Source organism: Drosophila mojavensis, unplaced genomic scaffold, assembly GCF_018153725.1.
Source record: "Drosophila mojavensis isolate 15081-1352.22 unplaced genomic scaffold, ASM1815372v1 contig_74, whole genome shotgun sequence".
NCBI classification, from domain to species: Eukaryota; Metazoa; Arthropoda; class Insecta; order Diptera; family Drosophilidae; genus Drosophila; species Drosophila mojavensis.
In genome coordinates this window covers 24,662,687-24,684,511 of record NW_025318899.1, presented here as the reverse complement: position 1 = coordinate 24,684,511, position 21,825 = coordinate 24,662,687, and the positions used below count along the sequence as shown (strand labels likewise).

The 21,825-nt window shown below is 38.1% G+C and overlaps 5 protein-coding genes across 6 annotated transcripts in view; 3 read left to right on the top strand and 2 right to left on the bottom strand.

Moving 5' to 3' along the window:
* LOC6583538 (probable serine/threonine-protein kinase yakA) overlaps positions 1–6,703 on the bottom strand; it is a 65,975-nt gene extending 59,272 nt beyond the window's left edge. The window contains exon 1 of one of the 2 annotated variants that reach the window (XM_044009882.1): positions 5,553–6,703. The gene's annotated coding sequence lies outside the window, so the exon portion shown is untranslated. The remainder of the gene's footprint in view (positions 1–5,552) is intronic. The other variant, XM_032731514.2, reaches the window with a different exon arrangement.
* A 6,068-nt stretch (positions 6,704–12,771) lies between these two features.
* LOC122757546 lies at positions 12,772–13,769 on the top strand. Its single transcript, XM_044009956.1, has 2 exons — positions 12,772–13,197; positions 13,256–13,769. The coding sequence occupies exons 1-2, from the start codon at positions 13,141–13,143 to the stop codon at positions 13,730–13,732; spliced, it is 534 nt and encodes a 177-aa protein (XP_043865891.1). The 5' UTR covers positions 12,772–13,140; the 3' UTR covers positions 13,733–13,769.
* A 2,338-nt stretch (positions 13,770–16,107) lies between these two features.
* Positions 16,108–16,860, top strand: LOC122757578. Its single transcript, XM_044010111.1, has one exon. It carries the CDS (start codon positions 16,497–16,499, stop codon positions 16,749–16,751), a length of 255 nt encoding a protein of 84 aa, XP_043866046.1. The 5' UTR covers positions 16,108–16,496; the 3' UTR covers positions 16,752–16,860.
* A 1,167-nt stretch (positions 16,861–18,027) lies between these two features.
* Positions 18,028–18,648, top strand: LOC6583534. Its single transcript, XM_002009164.1, has 2 exons — positions 18,028–18,111; positions 18,175–18,648. The coding sequence occupies exons 1-2, from the start codon at positions 18,028–18,030 to the stop codon at positions 18,646–18,648; spliced, it is 558 nt and encodes a 185-aa protein (XP_002009200.1).
* A 1,725-nt stretch (positions 18,649–20,373) lies between these two features.
* Positions 20,374–21,160, bottom strand: LOC6583533. The gene is made up of 3 exons (XM_032731078.2): positions 21,086–21,160; positions 20,715–21,032; positions 20,374–20,659 (listed from the first exon to the last, which is right to left on the bottom strand). The coding sequence occupies exons 1-3, from the start codon at positions 21,158–21,160 to the stop codon at positions 20,501–20,503; spliced, it is 552 nt and encodes a 183-aa protein (XP_032586969.1). The 3' UTR covers positions 20,374–20,500.
* Positions 21,161–21,825: the final 665 nt, after the last annotated feature.

Sequence of the window (21,825 nt, the reverse complement as noted above, 5' to 3'; positions counted from 1 at the left end):
AAATTGTGAGTCTAGTACTTAAATATTCTTTTAGTTAATAAAATGTCGAGATTTTTTCAAGAGATAGTCCATAGACATTTAACCAAGATGGCGGTCATATTGAGGTAAATTCCTAACAGTCAAATAATGCAAAATCGTTCATAAACAAACAGAATATTTTTTTTTCTCCTTATATATTACATATATTACATAGTTCTTAGTCAAGAATAAAACACTTGCAATATTTTGGAAGTCCAGCAAACTTTATCTTTACATTTTACTTTCTGTTTTGTAGTGTTTCGTAATTATATGAAAAAATCCAGCGTATTAAGACAGAGGCTCACAAATAATTTTTCATAGATCTACAAATCAGCCAGAGACGAGACTTTGCTTTCGATTGTTGCTCAAGTAATAAGCTCATTGTTTTTAGGTTAAGTTGCCCCTAAATTTAGTCCAGTTATTATAATAAACAAAAAGTGTTTAAATTATACATATCTATCTGAATGAGTCTATTCTACTTGAATAAGTCTGTTCTACATCCTAAGCAAATATAACAATTTATGCAGCTATTTTTGCTTAGCTATTTGTCAAACATAAAGCGGATCACCGAAAGTCATCCAATATACTGATTTTATGTTTTATTTTTATTGATTTTACTGTCAATGGCGCAGATTGATCAAAATCTTAAGTTCATACTAAATTTACTTCATTCCTGTTTTTAAGAAAATATTTTCGTAATAGCAGATAAGTAAAGTAAAGTAAAAGTAAAATTCTGTAATTGTTAAATTGTCGATATCATAAAAAATAAACACTTCTGAGTGCATGTTATCAACCGATGCATACATACAGTAGAATGTAAAAGTATTTTATATATATGCATGTGGCTATCGAACTAACTTTATTAAAATTATCTGTGGGCAATTCTCGATGTTTCAATTACACAATTTAAATTTTATGTCTAAAAGTCGGTTACAAATTAGGCATATGTAAGCCTCTCTAAATGAAGAGAATTTCCCACAGTTTTGATTTTATGTTTTACTAGTTGTCCCGGCGAACTTCGTACCGCCTAACAGTCTCTATATATATAAAACAAAGTAGAGTTTGTTACAAAACTTATAATTCGAGATCTGCTGCACCAATTTTCATGGTTTTTGATTTGTTGGATTTGTCTCTGCCCCGAACTGGAAACAGGCATTGTATTTTTGAGTGCTCGCTAGAAAAGTAGGGAACGCAATGGCTCTGGTGGCGGGACCACTAATGGCAATGTCACTTTACCACTAAGGCAGCACAAACCGGGCGTTTCACCAGCAAACTTCAATGCGCCACAATGCTGGCAAACAACGTCCATTGGACCAATGCAAACTAAACGATTCAAGCTATAGTCAATGGTGCAATCATATCGAAACGCTTCTCGATTCAAATCAATCCTTGAACCATTTCTTATTGCCATTTCACGGGCTGCCTCTCTTTGAGAAGCACGAATTAAGGCCCTTCTTTGCTGGGTACTAACGCGGAGCCTTTCTCGGGCGATTTCTCGCTCTTCGTCAGATAATTGACTCGCGATATCCATTTTTATTAATAGTAATACTGCCCTCGCACAAAACCATATAAAACAATCGAGAAATATAAATATAAATAATTTACACAAATTTATGTTTGAGACAAACAAATACCTGAACATTCGAGATATTTAGCTTTTGTACGCACGCGCACAATTATTATTTATAAAGTTTAAAAGTCCAAAAATATAAAAAGCCAAAACTACACTTTTTAATAACTAACTTTTTTTTTTTTTTTTTGAATTTCGAATTTTGAATTTTTTATTTATTTTTGATTAGTCAGGTTTTAATCTTTTGATTTTTTTGAATTTTTGCAGATTTTTGATTTGAAATATTTTTCTTTTTGATTTGGAAAAAAAATTTTTTTTTTTGAATATATATATATATATATATATATATATATATATATATATATATATATATATTTTTTTTTTTTTTTTTTTTGTTGAATAGTCTTTTTTTTTTTTTTTTTTGAATAGTCAGGTCTGCTCGAGGCTGTGCCGTAGACTGACTGACTACATTTGTTTATTTACTTCTATACAGGACCGAAACTGTCACTGTTGTCAAGGCTACTGAGTATAAATGTAAATTTGAATCTTTAGGGAAAAAAAACCGCGTTTTTCAAGTATTCGTCAAATTTTTCAGTATTTTAAAGATCTACTGACCTACTCGTGGCGGAGACAAATCCAACAAATCAAAAACCATGAAAATTGGTCCAGCAGATCTCGAGTTATAAGTTCTAAGACACTTTTACACAACTCTCTTTTATATATATAGAAGATTAAAAATAACAAGTAAGAAGGCTCCAGTCGAGACTGCTCGACTAGGAGATACCCTGAACCCTCCAAGCTCCAATCATTCCGCACTTCTTCTATGTACACATACATACACATGCACTTATAAGCACGCGCTCTGCTAACTGCGCAGTAATCAGCGGCTGCGCTTGGGCTGCGCTGCAATGTGGGCAATATTATGACAATTTATTTGTTGAATAATTTCTTTTGTAGACATACAATCTTAATGAAACTTTTAGAGCGTAATCATATGGTTAAAATGTGTGTACATTCCAAAGCACAAGTCTCTAGTACTTGAAATGCGTTTTTTACAAATTGGGGGCGAAGGGGGCGTGGTATCCAAAATCTGTAAATTACAAAATGTTTGTGTCCATTAATTCTATATACAACGCAAATTTGAAGTCTCCAGGTTTAAAAGTGTTCAAACTAGGCTGAAACAACCAAGTCGATTTTTCGATTATTCTCGATAAAAAAGTTATCGGGTGAGTTATCGAAAAAATAAAGCAAACTCGTACTGCCTATGGTATACACGAGTATGCATGCCAAATTTCAGCTCTCTAGCCCTTATATCTTCTGAGATCCTTTTGCTCATACGGACGGACGGACGGACGGACGGACGGACGGACGGACGGACAGACGGACAGACGGACAGGGCTATATCTATTCAGCTCGTCGTGCTGATCAAGAATATATATACTTTATGGGGTCTGCGATGATTCCTTCTGCCTGTTACATACTTTTCACAAAACCATTATACCCTGATTTCCCATTTTCAATGGGTTCAGGGTATAAAAATAAGGGTTCAGATCTTCATATTGTACATTAAATTTGTTCCATAAATCTCTTTATACATTTTTTTAAATCTATAAATTCATAGCCTCATTTCATATCCATTCATTCATGAGGCTCACTAACATCTTTTACAATCCAATTAAACTCAAAAAAAAAAAAAAAAAAAAAAATACAAAAAAAAAGTACTACCAAAAAAATAAAAATACAAAATATTTATATTTTATTAAAGGAAAAGAAACACAGTATGAGTTGCATAAATGTTTTTTAATTTAGGAAACAACTCTTGGGCATTTTTGTGAATTTAAATATTTACAGTATAAAGTTAAATGTACTTCGATCATAACTATTTTTTATTTTTTTTTTTTTTTTGCACTATGGGTGTTTACTGTTTATAAATAAATAAATAATATAAATTTTAAAAAACATAAGCAGCTCTTATCGGATATGTGAGGAGTTTATTGAACTTTAAATTGCACAATTGTATTTGATAAGTTTGATTAGCGAATGTAAAAGGAAATTTTAATTGATATAATTAAAGGGATTCCATCTAAGCCTCCAATTGCAAAAATTTGTTTGTAATTCTCGAATTGGATATGTTGGATTATATTTAAAAAAAAAAAAAAAAAAAAATAAAACAAACCATATATAAATATAAAACTAAATGCTGTTCTCAAATTAAAATATCAACTTACGAGCAGTCAGTATGCTTTATAAATCTATTATACCACTGCATATACCCTACACAAATAAAGATACAGAACTACAGAATATTAGGTAATCTTTTTGAGGAACTTCAGGTTTCTTTATATTTGAACCGTCTTTATTGCAGATGTCAAATATTTTTTTTCCTTATACAATACTGCTTTAGAAATGAGCTTACCCTTTGGGAAATTTCATTGGTTGCAGGGTATTAAAACAAAGTATCCCTTCAGTGGCACAAAATGTCTATACGAATGGTAATTGTTGGGCCTCTGCTGGCGTTATTTATTTGCGAGGCTGCCTATGGCAATGTTGCGACAATTCGAAAACGAAAAAAACAAATTCATTTTCGTTGCAATTTTCGTCGTTTTGTTGTATTTTTTGAAATGTTTTTCAAATCAAATATCGACAACTGCGGCCAGACTGAGGAGCGAAGCGACATGGCTTGATTGCCTTTGACTGCATATTTATTTGTATGGGCAAGCGGGAATCTTTTTTCAATCATTTTGTTGTAGTTGATGTTGTTTTTGTTGTTGTTGTTGTGTTTGTTGTGTTGGGCTGTGGGATTTTTCATTTTCTACAGTATTGAGCTGTTCGTATTTTTACGCTTTTTGTCAACATTCTGTTGTGTCGGACTTGTTTGCTTTATCAACTGGACTCTCTCTCGTCTCTCTGCGAGCCGTTGGTTTTTAATGCAATGTTTTGATTATGTACTCAGGCAGTGCTGCCTCTGCTGCTTCTTTGTTGCATTCAGCCATGGGGCATTGTCTTTGCGGGCTCGCTTAATGAAAGCATATCGAGTGCAACTGCACCTCAAATTGCCTGCATTGGCTAAGATATTCTAGAGATGAGCTTTAATCAACGACTGCAGGCCCATCAATTGACTCAATGACTCAGCAGTTTGCGGCAATCGAAAATGCATGTCATTTAGTGCGAATCCAACTTGAGCACACTTGAGCCCTTTGCCCATTCATGCAAATCCCCTCATGCGAGCGATTTGGGCGCCAGTGCAAAAATCTCTAACTGCAGTCAGCTCCAGAATTGCTGATGCTGACATTTTGCTTGGCAGATGGTTCATCTGCTGACAGACATTTCAGTTGTAGGCCAAAGGCAATTCTGTCAAATTTTAATTGAAACTGAAGTGTCAAGAGACGAACAGCAAATCAATAGTAGCAATAGCACATCAAATCTACGAGAGTCGCGTCTTGGTTTCTATTTAAAGTGTTGAAGTTCATTTGAATATGATCTAAGAGTGAAACCTTGGGAGTATTTTTAAAGTTTTTTATTATGATGTGGAGAATCAGAACATCAATTTAGTACTACATAACTGATCCAATAATAAAACCAAGCACATATGTATATTATGTATTATAAACTGTTTAATCGTACATATACTTTTCATTACAACTTTTATTTTGTTTTCAATTTTCTCAGAGACTAAACATAATATACAAAACTGATAGAAGAAGATATATAACCAATCTATCTGATAAGCACCTTGGTTGTTTCTATTATATTTAATTTACTAATATTGTTCACAAAACCTGTTCCAACTAAAGTCAAATCCTAAAAAAGATTTTATATATCCCAAATCGATGCGAACAAAATTGATCAGAATATCATAAAAAATATGTTAGACCTGGCTGCATTTAACTTCAGTCTGAGATCTTTTTTGAACTATGATCAAATAACATTAATATAATACATATTAAAGCTTTGTAGTGCTTACCTTTAGCGCAATCTTTATGCAGTATCTGATGCGGTTTTGAAATTAAATGCAAAATAACATATTTTCACTTCTTTAAACACTTTCCGACTGAGGAAGCTTCCGCGATATTGAATAGACTCGTCATTTACACTTTCGCTTAGATAATACACTTCTTAATTCAAACACTATGAACCTTATTCGAAATTCCGTTAGTTTATAGCATTGAGTATTGATATGAGAATGTTTTCTTATGCTCGAAAGACAATTGAACGTATTAACATTCACTGATTTGAAAGCTAATGCGACTCTACAGAATTTACAGAGAAATATAGCTTAGACTATTTGCCAAGATGTAAAGTTCAAATATCATTCAATTTTTTCGCACTGCTGCTTCTCTTATATATTTCACAACCATAGTTAGTTAAGCGAGCGATTAAAAAATTTCGACTTTATTGGAGGAAATAATTCACAATGCAGAATGGGTTAGGTTCTTCCTAAAACAAATTTAATTGCGACTCAAATGATAGTATATCTTATAGGAATAGTTATATACATGTCTATTGAAATACCTATATATGTATGTGATGTATGTATGTAGCTATTTCTTATATGAGTATGCACTAGCTTATCTAATTTATGTAGTATTATCTTATTCAAATTTAGTATTTTTCAGATGCTGCAAAGACTCTAATGGAATCTCATAAAAATTACAGTATTCTGAAAAACCTTTCGTACCAAAGATATGCAATAGTTAATTCTATAGGTTAGTTCTACATGAGCTTCAGGCTCTGGCATAGAAATGTTCGGTTTGTCCTAGGTCAGTTACAGTAGGAAGAGCCTTGGCTTAGGTCAGTTCTCAGTTTACTCGGAGGCGTTAATTTACATTTCGATGAGGTCGCCAGACCTTTGCACAATCTCGCGTTAAAGTTCTCCACTGCACGGACACACACTCACTCACACATAAAGGGCAGGAGCACAAAGAAAGACAGAGGAATGTTTGCTCAGACGCCGGTTCTTTGTCGTCAGCAACCTTTCGTAACCGTATTTCGCGCAAAACTGATCCTTAACGCATTCCGAAAAAATCTGCTGCTTTGGCATCGAGTGTGGCGAATGTGCAACGAGCACGAGACCCAGCAAATGCACGAGGACACGAGGCGACACGGCCGACAGGACGACGAAAAGGAAATGTCGGCACACGACGCGCCTCAACGAACCGGCAAATGGACGACGGCGAAGTCGTAGGGGTCGCCAGATAACGGCTTTTGTTGCCAACAACTGCACGCTTGTTCTTGCTGCTTTTGGCCAAGTGCAAATCTCGGCAAATAACGACGAGCTAACGACGATTGCAGCCAGCCGACGTGGCCTGGACCAATAATGAAGATGTGTTGCATCCACACAGCGTGCAACATGTACCGACTGAGAGGAACAGCTTCCCAGCTTCTCAATTCGCCGTGATTCAAAACTCAATTACAATAATCACTCAGCTTGAATTGAAAATTGGGATTATGAAAGTTTATTTGAATTCAGTTTTCATAATATTCGTTATCGGCTTTAAAGACTTTTTGACGTGCTTTGCCTCAGCGGTTGACAAGCTCATTGAGGAGCCGAGCTCGAACATGTTGCCAGGCCGAATTCGCCGCAACTTAAGCTCTCCTCTGCAATACAAGTAACGGCAACAAGTGCAAACATCCCCAAAGCAATTCTACACGCTCACAGTAACCTATCAGCATTTCGCTTAAAAGCTCTGATTTTGCCGCACAGAGTGCACTGAAAAATATTTCTATCGAATGGAAAACACAAATACATATTTATTCAATATACTTTACTAAGTTTTTAAATTAAATGTAAGTACACTTAACGCATTGGATAGATTACTAGGTATAAGAGCTTTTGCTTCCCCAATATAGATGTATTTTGGTCAAGTTACAGTTGTTTCTCGCTGTGTATAAAAGCTGTTGAGCTAATGTGCGATGCGCCGAATTGAAATTCGGTTTGTGTAGACTTTTGCGTAGTATCTCTTAAAAAGTAAATATTTAGAGAGAGCGAGACGGCAAAAGCTAAGAGAACTTTTGGGGGTTGAAGCATGTCTATGGGAATAAAGGCTTAGGTAAATCGAATTACAAATAAAAATAAAAAATAATAATGAAGAAAAATACAATCACAAATAATTGTAGCTCGAGGTCCCATTTCAGATCTGTAAAAATTAATTTACTGTACCAGCATTTTATTGAATTGGTAGTGTAGATTATCCTTAAATCAGACCCAGGCAAACAATAGTCCAATTGCTTTCCAATGCAATTAGTATCGAAATACATACGATTGTGAAAATATAAACAAAACCACCACCACTTAAGCTGAGCAGGATTCCCCAACAGTTTTTCACCACGCGCTTAACTTTAATCGCTCACAGAAACATATGCACACATACACAAATATCTATATATATGTATATAGGGACAGAGACAAGCAGCCAGCCAGACGGCGTAAAAAGGGATAAATAAACTCTAGTGTAGCGCAGAGCAGCTCTTACTATTTGCTGAGCAAGTCCCTAAGGCTCTCTCGCTCTCGCTCTCTCTCTCCCGCCGCATGCGCACTGGAAGTTGCCCTTAAGCCGAGCTCGGCCAATCAGCTGCCTTGCTGCAAGCTTTATGAGCACGACTCGAGCTGGCCAATCAGAGGCTTGCATATTTCCAGGCAGCCGAGAACCAGGCTGCACTGTTGCCCCTACAAATGCACTGGAGCCCTGCTGGAGGGAATCAGCCACCCCGAAGAGCGCGCAGTCGCAGCGTTGAGCTGCGGCAACTGTTTGCCTCGATGGGCGCCGCCCAAGTGTCGATTACAATAGCAACAACCTGCACTCGTTGCATATCTGTAGGCTCAATTTCACACACACACATACACACATGTTTGCTCAGTGGCATTCATTCCGACTCTGACTCTGACTCCGACTCCGACTCTGGCTCTGGCTCTGGCTCTGGCTAGGTGACAAATTTTCATGCCAACGCCTGTAAATATGTACTAATTTTTAGCTACAAGCCCTTTTCGCATTGCAAAACGGGGGTAATTGAGGTCGACTCGCCATTGTCGTCCTTTTGCCGTCTCCTTTTGCTGTGTTGATTTTTCGCATTGCATATTTCTAGGCTCTGATTACGAGCCTCCTGCAGCTCGGCCATTATTATGACGTCTTCTTTGGCGCGCACGAGTGCCTTTCTTCCCCTGTTCGCATTCTCTTCTCCTTCATCATCACCATCATCATCTGCTCTTTCTTCTTCTTGTTTGTTTTGGGGTCATCATGTTTACCAGCAAAATATTTTCTCCAGTGCCACATAGCCGAGTGTGAAAACATTTTCCATGGTTGCACTTCTGATTGCAGTTTGAAATTGGAGTGCCGAAAAAAAGTGATAAAGCAAAGAGCAGAGAACTTTGCAATCTTTAGAATAGTGTTCCATCTCCCTGTCGGTCTGCCAGACAAAAATGTGGTCAGAATTGTTGACAAGGCTTTTTATATTCCTTGAATCATGGGGGCAATCAGTGAATGTCAAGCGTCCAAGAATTCCATTGATGCTCAACACTAATTCCTGAAATCTATATTCCACTAGACGAGGTATTCAATTGATTTAAACGGGCAGTAACAATACTTATTGGCCGCACGGTGCTCGGTGCAATAGAAGTTTATTATATAATATATATCGTAAGAATACATTTTTCAGGAACTGGAACAGGAACTAGAGTAAAATTCTTCATATTTTTAGGAACTTGAATATTCAGAGAATCTTTCTATAAAATCTTCAATCTTTTGTTGAACTTTAGATCTCAGAGATTTTTGGTTTGACATGGTTTATTAAAATATTATTTGTATTTTTATACCCTGAACCCATTGAAAATGGAAAATCAGGTTATAATGATTTGGTGAAAAAGTATGTAGCGTGCAGAAGGAGGTGGGGCAGACTCCATAAAGTATATATATTCTTGATCAGCCCGACGAGCTGAGTCAATATAGCCCAGTCCGTCTGTCCGTCCGTCCGTATGAGTGCGTCGATCTCAGAGGTTATAAGAGCTAGAGAGCTGAAATTTGGCATGCATACTCGTGTGTACCATACGCAGCACACGTCAATTGTTTTTTCGATAGCTCATCCGATAACTGTTTTATCGAGAATAATCGAAAAATTGATTTTGTTTTTCAAGCCTACCTGCCACACCCCCTTTGCCCTAATTTGTAAAAAACGTATTTCAAGTACTAGAGACTTGTGCTTTGGAGTGTACACATTTTAACCATATGATTACACTCTGAAAGTTTCATTATGATTGTACGTCTAGAAATTAAATTATTCAACAAATTAATTCCTATAATGTTGCCCACACTGCAGCGCAGCCCAAGCACAGTCTCTGCTTACTGCGCAGTTAGCAGAGCGCGTTCTTATACGTGCGTGTGTATGTATGTGTGCATAAAAGAAGTGCAGAAAGATTAGAATATCAGCTTAGAGGGTTTAGGGTATCTCCTAGTCGAGCAGTCTCGACTAGAGCCTTCTTACTTGTTCAAATTTATATTAAGTCTGATATTGTAGGAATAGAATAAATTGTTACAGGATTAAGCATTCATACACTTTATAAGGGTATATTGTTTTTTGTGATTACAAAGTATTACAGAAGGAATCTAGTTGGAAGATTCAATAGAAGACGCCTTTTGAGTATTCTCTTTCTGTAAATCTTCTTGCGTAATATCCTCCTTAGAAGCATTATCATATGTAAAACAGCTTCCAGCTTTAAGGTTTAAGGCTGTATCGTATATTTTAATCCCCTCTGCCATTTTCCCGCAACCCACATAGCTTTAACTAGAACTAAGGTCACATAAAGCTGGAGATGGTGGTCACGGATTATGTTGGAGTCTGACAGCTGCAAGCGCAGTGCCTATTTGCTCAGCACAAAGGGGGCAGAGCACGTAAATGCATGTGCAAATAGATATAAAGGAGCAATGCACGCCTTTGCACTGCCACACACACACACACACACACACACACACACAATCATACACGTTGCCACACCTGGTGGAATGAGAGCTACATAGTCGAAAGGGAATTGAGTTAGGGCCTAAGAGCTTTAAATCAAAAGTCAGCCAGGCAGTCAGCTAGCCAACCAGCCAACCAGCCAACCAGGCAGGCAGTCAGTCCGGCCTATGTAAATAAATGCAATATGCAGGCGCAGAGTGAAAGCAAAGCAAAGCCAAAGCAAAAATACCAAGCAGGACACTTTTTTGGTCACTAGGAGACAACGAACGTCCTGGCGACTACAATTGAAAATGGCGCCTTAGTTTTGCTCTGCCGATTCTGATTAAGGCCAGAGGTCGTCATGTCTGTCTGTCTGACCATCAGACAACCGCAACCACAGATGGAAAAAAAGAAATCCTAAAAAATCCGTCGGTGGGCACCGTGCCCCGTTGCAATGTTACGAAGTAAGCAGAATTACGTGCATTTGTTCTCTGCAGTGCGGTTCGTGCACATAAATACGAGATGCGGCTTCGACGTACTACGCAAGTAAACAAAGTCACGTTGACTGCATTTCGGATGAGCCTCTCCTCCCATTCACTGGCTGACTGACTGACTGACTGCCTGACTGACTGACTGAATGACTGTCTGTCTGCTTTCTGTTCACTGGCCTGACTGCGCCCCCTTGAGCAAATAACGGCTGCATACTTGCAGACGCGTTTGCCGTGCAGCCAGCGACTAGGCTTTAATGCCTACAGCGATTGCATTGCTGTGCGCATTTAGAAGAGCTAATAAAAATAACGCACTTTAATTGCAAAAAGATGTCCAAGTAATTGACGAAAATATCCACATCAATTAGTTTGCTGTTAAATTCAGCATTTCATTTAGCTAGAACCCCTTTCTACATTTTAAAAGTTTATTGATACAATAATGATTAATACAATTCATGAACTATGCTGACACTTAAACTTAACAAGAAAATAAAATAAATATAAATTAATTTTCCCTTGAAATTTGAACTCGCATATAATAAGCAAAGGCCATGAAAATTACAGTTTTTATAGAAAAGTATTATTTCTTAAAAATGTATTTTTGAGTTCTTTAAAAAACAACTTATGTCTATACATTTTATTAGAAAATTATTGTTTAAAAAAATTTACTATTTTAAGTTTGAATTAATTTCACAGATAATTTGAATTAATTTACGAATTTAAAAAAACCTTATTAATTCTCTTAAAATTTTTTCAAAAAATAAAAAGTTTGAGCGTTGCTGTCCGCCATTACCGACTGCAGAATAATCATTCCCATCCCGTTTTTGGGAAAATTTAAACACTTTCTACATTGAGGACACTTTTTAAATTTTTCCAAATATCAAGTCTCTAGCTTCAAAAGCAAAAAAATTGCGTTAATACAGATAGATGGGCGGACGAACGCACGGACAGCAAGACTGACTTACCAATATACCCATTTCACTTTCGTGAATAAGTATAAATAGTAAAAAAAAAAAAAAAAAAAATCAAATAAATAAAAAACAAAAGAAAATACATTATAATTTAAATTCACAAAAGTTATCGATAATTTAAAACAAACTAATCTGCGCTCACATTTAACAAACCAATGTGAAAAGGAGTAAGCTTTTTTCTCACCTAACCTTCGCATAGCATTTATAAGTAGTACGTAAGAAAGTCAAAGTTCGTCTACACATATACTTAATGAGTATTAATAATCATAAGTATTACTTATATACCTTTATCTCATATGAAATTTGAGTTTGTGTTAAGATACATTAATTGAACGTGTTCTTCCACGAAAATAATTTGCTGTATTCGAAATCTATAGATATGTATATACTATTGCAAATTTATATAAATTAATCTAATTGAATCGAATTAATTATTATAAAAACTATCATTTGTTTTCATGCACTATTACTATTATTGAGATATTCGGAAAAGAATAATAAAGACAAAAGTCGAATGAAGTCATAAATTATTCGTGTTTTTATCTAAATCTCTTAAGTAACTCAGCTGATAAATAATATTTTATACTGCTTTTCATGCTCAATGACCAACAAAATTTTAATTGCACTGTATAGTATATAAATTTAGTGTAAAATTGATTTATCAACGACTAAATCGTTAAAAATAATAATACACAATCATTAAAACTTTACAGCTTTAAAACTTGAAGTAATTTACTGCTTATGCATATTTAAGATACCCTTCTTTTTGTTAATGCTCCACTCCGAGCAAATTAATTCAAGAAGCAATTCATGTCTGAACGCATCTAACTTTCTATAAAATTTCAGATTCATAGCCAGTTAAAGTCAGTTAAGTACTTATCATGGTAAAATTATTAAATGCATCAGTTGGTCCAAGCGACCCTGGCGAGACTCAGCCTCAACTCCTGACAGAATTACGTTTTGTTCATGTGTAATTGTGCTCAGAGTATATGCGCGTTAGGCGTTCCACATAATGCTGTCTTGCTTGATTTCGCAGACGGGGCTATTATTTTAACTACACGCAATTATCCCACAGACTGGGCGACTAAATTGCTCCACACACAGTTTAGAGCTAGCCCATTTGATTGTATTAAAAGTATTTGGATGCAGAGAGGAAGCATAAAATATGAATTTTTTGACTGTGCTTATAATTATTTTAAGTCTCTTTCCGTACGCAAACCTGGTAAGCAACATGAGAAAAATTACATTATTTTCAAAATGTCAGTGTATTTTATTTTCAGAAGTTGAGACTTATAGTTGTAAAATCTCCCGTATGTGACAAATATAATCGAAACTACCTACGAAACATTTCTATGGATTATCACGACACTAAATTGAACGCTGATATAGACTTGATCAAACAACTTCAATCAGGATTACGCTTAAGCATGGACTTTTCCACACGCAGGATACGGTCATCATCCTTCACACATTTTTATGAATACTCCCTGGATTTATGTAATATGTTGTCCACGCAGAAAAACAATATCTTCAAGAGGTGGTTCTCCACCTTTTACAATTATGGAAACTTTAAAAGAGCGTGTCCAGTTCCACCAAATTACTACTATTTGAAAAACTATAGGATCAGTGAGCTCGAAGTTCCTCCATTCCTTTTCGCTGGTCTTTTCCGCTTGGAATTTCAGATGATTCAAAGCACTGCTCAAAGTAAGAAAAAGGATCACATTTTTAGCTGCGAAGTAGAGATCGAAATCAAATAAAACAAGTAAGAAAGCTCTAGTTGAGACTGCTCGACTACGAGATCCCCTGAACCCTTCGAGCAATAGCTACTTCAATAATTTTTCGCGTCTTTCCACTTACACAAGGCACACACGCACACATACACACACACGCATATACACACACGCATACACACACACCTACACACGCCTAAACACGCATGGGCTGCAATGTGCGCTTACTATGAGAACTTAATTGTTTAATATCTTTTTTGTGGACATACGATCTTCATGAAACTTTCAGATTATGATATACATGTATTTGCCAAAGCACAAGTCTCTCCTATTTGAAATACGCCTTTTACAAATATGTGGGTGAGGGGGGGGGAGTAAATTTTAACAAAAACCGAATTTGTATAAATTGCAATAAATCTACGTAAAAAATTTTGAGTCTTTAGCTTTAAAGTTGTAGGAGATATAATTTTATAACTGATTTTCGATAAGGCTTTCTATCGATAAAAAATATCGGGAGGATTTATCGTGGTGTACACGGACATTTTACAAAAACAATTTAGGTCTCTAGCTCTTGTATCTTCTGAGCTTGAAGACGGACAGGGCTAAATCAACTCAGATCGTCGCCCTGATCAAGAATATATATACTTTGTGGGGTCAGCCACGCCTCTTTCTGCCTGTTACATACATTTCAACAAAACCATTATACCCTGATTTCCCATTGGAAATGGGTTCAGGGTATAAAAAATACTACAAAAAATTCCGAATACTTGAAAAACGCGTTATTTTCCCTATTGCTATTAAGGATCTTTGCATTGTTATTGAGACTCAGTAGGCTAGATAACAGTGTAAGTTTTCGGTCATGTTCTCATGTAACAAAAATTTATTCTGTGTAAATGTCTTTTCATAGGTTGTCCTTGTCATTTTGATAAGCTATTATAGATAATAATAGACATAGATGTCTCGATTGTTTTATGTAGTTTTGTGCGAGTGCATAATCAGTATTACTATTAATAAAATGCCGCGTCCTAGAAGATCTAATATTTCCAAGCGGACCCGTTATGCAATTAGGCAACGGAATATCGTGAGTCAATTATCTGACGAAGAACGAGAAATCGTCCGAGAAGAGCGCGCGTTAGTATGGAGCAAAAAAGGGCCTTAATTCGTGCTTCTCAAACACAAGAGCAAAGAGAGGCAGCCCGGGAAACGGCTGGATTAGAAACGAGAAATCGTCGAGCTTATCGTACAGATAAACAGAGGAATAATCTTCGAAGTGCTAGAAAAAATGGTTCAAGTATTGATTTGAATCGAGCAGCGTTTCGATATGATTGCACCATCGACTACACCCTGCATCGTTTAGTTTGCATTGCCCCAATGGACGTTGCTTGCCAGCATTGTGGCGCATTGAAGTTTCCTGGTAAAACGCCCGGTTTGTGCTGCCTTAGTGGTAGAGTGACATTGCCACTATATTTCTATCTATATTAATATTGTTTTGTATTATTGCATTACGTTCATCAAAACCTTAATTAGTTCAGCTAAGAGGTAACACGATTCTTTGACTATTAGGAGGTACGAAGTTCGGCGGGTCAACTAGTATTATTATAAAAATCTTTTTATTTTATGGAAATTTCCACATTATTTTTCGAAATCAACATTTTTGGCATGAAAGCCCCCAAGTGCGACAAATACAATCGGAGCTACTTTGCAAACGTATCTGTGGTGTATCAAAGTGACTTAGACTAAATTAAAGCCTTGCTCCCAGGATTGAGCGTGAATCTGGATTTCTTCTCACGCAACTCGCAAACAAAAAGTTTTTCGAACTTCTATCAGAACTCCTTGGACGTGTGCCGTATGCTGGCAATGCGGAAGAGCAATTTTTTCAAAAGTTTTCGAGTATCTTCCAACATGGAAACTTCCAGAAACATTGTCCAGTTCATCCAAATTATTACTATACGAATGACTTTAATATTATTGAACTCGACGTTCCGAGTTTCCTGTTCTCTGTTCTCGCCTAACATTGCATGCAGTTCAAATTTATAGTATAGATTTTGTAATTGACTGCGATATGGAAGTCCAGATCAAATAAAATCGAGACCAAATAAATTTATTGAGAACGTTCCACTCCTGTGCCTTCAATTAACATAATATCAGATTTTCGAATTTATCTCGTCCTCGCTTTATAAATTATACAATATTATTATATTGTATATACACCGATTCATATACATGTAGTCTGTTTTGGATGAATAACGAATACCAATTCTAATCATTAGTGGTTCATATAGCAAAGCCTTGTAAAAATCAATAAGCGCTCTTCATTTCTGGAATGAGTAGAAACATTTTGTCGTCAATTGTTAATGATCACCTGCCTATTAAATTTAGCTTAGTAAAACAGATAGCCGCCAGTTGAAGCGCAGCAGTTAAAAGTTATTATAATATTGGCGTCGTGATGAAAGTGTTGACGGAGTGTACTATAGGGATTATTTTATTGACCTGCGTCTGCAGAGTGCAGGTTAGCAAAGGCGTGAGTTCTGCTTAAAAGCTAAAGTCCTTCAGTTGCGTATATTCGTCCATTACAGTCCAGCGTGTTCTTCCAATCTGGGGAGTGCAAGTTCAATCCCAAGTTCTTCGATAACTTCACCATAAGCACCTTCAACAACACGGTCAATCTGGAAATGGTCACCAAGAGGAGCTTTGATCGCGGCTTCAATGTCCACGCCGACTTCTCCATTAAAATGGGAACAACGAATCGTTACCAACGCGTGTTCGCCCACACCATGGACGTGCAGTTACAATGGCCTTGAAGAAGAACATTTTTAAGGCCTGGTTCCAGAGCATGTTGGCTCACGGCAACTTCATATACCACTGCCCAGTGCCCCCCGATCATTATTATCTGCGCAATTGGAAGGTGGACCCCAAGCTGGTGCCCCAGTATTTGAGTGCCGGCAGCTATCGCGTCACCGGCCACTTTTTCTATGGCAAACTCAAGTCCAAGTTCGAGGAAACTGTCTTAGACATCATTGTATATGCATTATTAAAGGCCAAGTAGCTAAAAAAAAAAAAAAAAATAAGAGGCCTCTAGTTGAGGCTGGTCTGTTCCGAGACCCCCTAATATTTCAATAATTCTTCACCTTTTTTCTAATTACAAGAGAAAATAGCACAAGGAGTAGATCTAGCCTATTTTAAAGTAGTCTAGCTTATTGATAATACATCCTTTAAAAATGAGTATGGGATAGAAAAGCTTGAAATAAAGGCAGACTATGTAAAAATCCTAGGCCAGGACTAGTAGTCCTCAAGAGAACATTTGAACATAATTAAAACGAATAATGTACCAAAGATACTTAGCATATGAATATATAGCATATATAAAAAAAAAAAATAAATAAATAAATAAATATTCTTGAGCAGCGTAATGAGGTAAGCCGATTTAACTATATGTGTTTGTTTGTTCGCCTGTCTATATGTCTGCAGAAGAAACGCAAGGGACGATGAGCTACAGAAGATCAACTAATTCACATTGAGTACTTTCATTTAGCATTTATATTAAAGGAAAACGAAGCCAGAATGCATGCAGCAGAGAGTGTTCCCATGGGTCACTTAAGCTCAAATGCAACGACGCCTACCTGGGGCCGGGCTCAACATTTGAGCGCAACTTAGGGTCTGAGTGCAAGTCACCCCAAGTAACGCGCACCAGCATTCTTTCAGTCGTCCAATCCTGGTGGGGGTCAGACATGCAGTGCAGTAAAGTGAAGTGAAGTGAAGTGTGTGATCGTTCAGGTAAGCAGAAATACTTACAGGCAAAACTTAGGGGAAATACTTGGTGGTAGTACCTTGAAGAAATAGCTAGAAGATGTACTTATTAGAAGAGGAAATATTTACTTAGAGTAAATACTTAGGGGAAATATTTAGATAAAATACTTAGGAAAAATACTTTGTTCAAATACTTGAAGAAAATATAACAAAAAAATAGGTTCAGGGTATAATAATCGAAATTCTATAAAATACTCCCAAATCTATATTCTCTTTAATCTTGCTGCAATAATTTTTATTTCCTACTATATATTCGACTATGTATTCAACTACATGTCTACAATATTATTAGGAATATGTATGTAGAAATATTCTCAGCTTCGGTGCATTCATCCGTGATGGTAATGAAGCAAAGGTCGCGGATAAAAAGATATGAAATCGAATTTATAATTATTCCAACAATTAGGCCAGTGAGTCTAATTGATTTTTGGAATATTTAAGTCTATGAGCGAAAAACTAAATTATATCAGTGGAATTTAAAATTGTCGGAAATAGGTCGATTGGTACGTGTCGCAATGTTTTCGTGGCGCAATTATTGCTGCCCGACTATTTTGATAATTGGATTCACACTATGCGTGAATGTGCCTCCCAACCAAGCGGTGAGTCTGCTATACCCGGCTGTAGCGGCCTTTAACGTATCTGAACTTTGTGTTGCTCTGCAGGAGCGCCGCGTGGAGTTTGTGTCCAGCAACAGCACTTACAATCCGAAATATTTTAAGAGCTTCTCGATTTGTGTTTCGAATAGGACCCTGAACATGACAATGGAGCTTTTGCAGCCCATTCAGCGCGGCTTCAAGGCCCACATCGACTACCAGCTGCGCATGCCGAATGCCAGAATGTTCCAAACCATCTTCAGTCATCATGTCGACGTCTGTGCTACGGTGAATAGCGTCAAAGGTGGGATATTCAAGAGCTGGTTCAAGAGCATGACGGAGAAGAGCAACTTCATGCTCAACTGCCCGGTGCAGGTGGGCACCTACTACCTGCGTGACTGGGAGATGGGCTCCAGCCTGACGCACCAGTTTCTGCACCCCGGCGAGTACCGGGGCAAGGTCTACTTGTTCTACGGAAAGTACAAGACCAAAACCGAGAGCCGAGTGCTCGCCATTACCATAGATTCCGTTCTGTATAACTGAGCTAACATAGCTGACAATAAATCGGCGGACGTGCGACATCTACGGCGGGTCGTCCTCTCTTATTGCCAGCCAAGCTGCATGTGGATAATAATATCCTGTACACGGCTGCAGCATGTGGCACGCAGCGCCGTTGATTATCGACAGCACCAGCATCAGCACCAGCAGCAAAATGCGAACGAAAAGAAATCGAAAATAAAACATTCAATTTAGCTACAATGTCCTCGATGTCAGCAGCCTCGTGCTCCTCGTCTCCTTCGCTTGGCAACTGTCGCATGCAGCACAAGGAGCTGCTCCAGCTGCTGTGCTCCTGCCAACGGTTTCCTTTGCTGCATTTTCCTTCTTTTCTTGTCCTGGCTGCTTCCGCCCGTCCCGTCTCAATTGCGTGTGTACTTTTTACCTTATCGCTTCCTAATTGCCGCCCACCTGCATTTGTCACTGCCTCACACCAGGCGGTCCGCTTGGCCATAATTTTCACAGCGATTCGCTTTAGGCTCGGTGTGTGTGTGGGTGAGCGTGTGAATGATTCCCGCTGGAATAATTATAGCATGTGTAATGATGACTTCTCCTTGACAGTGCCCGCGGCCATCCCAGCTGCCCGCTCGACCAGTGCTAATGAGTGATTTAGGTGAGCTTTGTTCAATTAGTTCAATGCCTGCTGCGGCAAATAATTGGTCTACTACGGCTCGCAATATGCTTAATTTTCAATTTGCGCCGAGTCTTGAGAAGGAGATTGACAACGATGCAGATATATATCGTTCCTCACAATTAAATCTAGCCAAATCTTAGTCTACAGGCGACTATGGATTGTGGAGAGTGTATCTTTCCGAATATATATTGAGTTGCATGTAAATTTTGCTCTTTATATGTTACTAATACTTAAGCAATTTATTAATATAAACGTGTGATGCTTTCACAGCTCAAGTATGGGAGAAGAGCAGAGAGCGTTTCGCAGTGCAAATCAATTTCACGGCAAACAAACGCTAAACGTTATTTAGCACTGGCACAAAGCACGACAACAATAATGATGGCAATTTCCTTGAGTACCCGCTGCCACTGCCGACATTATTTGTCTCAAAGACGCTCGGATGAGAGCCCGGGCTCTGCACTCACTGCACTGCACTCGCTGAGGTCCTCGATGCTGCCAGCATTTGTCGATGGCGACAAATACAAGAAATGATGCTTTGATTCTGCCTTGATTTTGTGCGGAAGTGCAATGATAGTGCGAAACGAGCCAGCGGAGCCGGGGAAATGAGGGCGCGCCAAAGCAAAAGAAGCTACTAAAAACGCTTCGTACTTACCAGCGCGTGCGAACGTGTCGAGTGCAGGAGTCAGGGAGTCCTGCTGCCCGATGCAGGCTGCAGGCGGCTGACTGCAGAGTCGTGGGTGCGCGAGCCCGTGAATCGGGTATACTTGTCGAGTTGTTAAGGGAAATACTTTGGCCAACTGTTATTGTCAGTGTTTAAATTATTTTGCGCTTAGTTTGCCGTTCGCATAAATTGCAGGAGTGCCAACAGCTGCTGCGCTTGTCCGCCATTCGATTGCGTGTCCATGTCCTTCTACGTGTCCATGTCCGCGTCCGTCTCCCTGTCCCGGTCCGCGTCCATGTCCGCGACCGTGTCTGAGTCCGAGTCCATAGGAGCGCGAGCGTGTGTCGCGTGCGAACAAATCCAGCCAGAGCCAGCCAGGTTGAGGCTCATTAATTTATTTATGCGAAGTGCACGTGCTACGATTTGCTCAATCGGAAGTGAAAAATTGTGTTAGCGATCGCATAGAGGCGTCAAGTTTCGGGCTATAAAGGATTCATGAGACTCAACTACGGCCAATTAGGTGGACGACACGTCTGCGTGGCTTTTCATTTCATTTTAATATCGACAAACACTGTGGTGTTCGTTAGCATATCGTTGCTCCAGTCTCGCATATAGAACAGGACATCAATGCGAAAGTTTCCAGTCATCAGGAAGGCGGGTATGCTGTCCCTGTCGGGTCGCAGATTCCTCCAGTAATAGTGGCCCTGGAAGCACTCAATTGACTCGACTGACCAGTAGCCCTAAGGATCGACCACTCACCTCTGCAATGGGGCAGGCTCGCGGCATGTTCGAGTACTTCAAGATGTTCTGCACCCAAATCTGGAAGATACCCATGCCTTTGCCCTTCCCAATCAAGCTGCAGATGTTCACGTTGTACGAGAATATATTGCGGTAGCCGTTCTTGGCTTCTCTTTGCCCCACGCTGACCTTCGCCCAAACGTCCACCGTGATTGCCTGAATCAAGTCCAACGTAGTGTTCATTTTCAGCTGATCTTGACTAATGCGCGCTTCGTAACTTGAGACGTACTTGCACTCAAACGTGGTGAAGACCCTGCGAAAGTGCAACGAGTTGAAGGCCTTTGGCACACATTAATCAGATATAAATCGAAATCAAACTCGTTCGAGCTTACCCTACGGCCGACAGCAAGTTGGCCAAAAGCGACTACTATAACTGTAAGTATTACAGCTCTAGGTACTCGGACCATTTTCAGCTCTGTTGTACCAGAATAGTTACAACTCCTATATTTGATTGTGAGCTTGGCAATGATGCCACTCAAATCAGATCCGATCTATTTTCTATTTTTATTTGTAATTATGGCATTAATGACCAATGCCAATCCAAATGTGATGCCATAGATCATTAGCCAATCATGTAAACAAGTACTAATGAGAGAATTGTTAGTACTTAATTGGAGAATGCGATAGTTATAACAAGATTATAATAGTAACAGAAAACAGTCTCTTGATGTTAATAATCAAAAGCTAATACAATCAAATTGTCTATAATATATAGTCAATTTAGCCAAGCTTATCTATGACCTACAAGGTCAGATGTCCTAGCGCCTCATGACATCAGACTTGGTCAAAGACAGATTTTACAAAAGTTTGTGTTACGAATGATAGAGGCTTGGAATTTTAAATCTCCTTTAGTAGGTTTTCATTTTTTGTAAATAATTGATCGAATTTCGTTATAATCAAACAAATCGACAATTTGATTTAATATTTCAATATAATGATTATGAAAACATCAGGTTTACTATGGCGGCTCTCGAAATGAATTCTTATTTTTGTGACTTGCTTAAATCGCATATCAACCATTCTTTCTCATACTTTCAATAATTCGGATACTTATAAAAGGAAAGCAGAAGGA

Bases quoted from the DNA above. Each gene is read 5' to 3' on its own strand.
- LOC122757546 (XM_044009956.1), top strand. From the start codon at position 13,141: ATGAATTTTTTGACTGTGCTTATAATTATTTTAAGTCTCTTTCCGTAC. The intron at 13,198-13,255 runs GTAAGCAACATG...TTTTATTTTCAG, and splicing joins TCTTTCCGTACGCAAACCTG to AAGTTGAGACTTATAGTTGT.
- LOC122757578 (XM_044010111.1), top strand. From the start codon at position 16,497: ATGGCCTTGAAGAAGAACATTTTTAAGGCCTGGTTCCAGAGCATGTTG.
- LOC6583534 (XM_002009164.1), top strand. From the start codon at position 18,028: ATGTTTTCGTGGCGCAATTATTGCTGCCCGACTATTTTGATAATTGGA. The intron at 18,112-18,174 runs GTGAGTCTGCTA...GTTGCTCTGCAG, and splicing joins ATGTGCCTCCCAACCAAGCG to GAGCGCCGCGTGGAGTTTGT.
- LOC6583533 (XM_032731078.2), bottom strand. From the start codon at position 21,160: ATGGTCCGAGTACCTAGAGCTGTAATACTTACAGTTATAGTAGTCGCT. The intron at 21,033-21,085 runs GTAAGCTCGAAC...TGTGTGCCAAAG, and splicing joins AACTTGCTGTCGGCCGTAGG to GCCTTCAACTCGTTGCACTT. The intron at 20,660-20,714 runs GTGAGTGGTCGA...GAGTGCTTCCAG, and splicing joins GAGCCTGCCCCATTGCAGAG to GGCCACTATTACTGGAGGAA.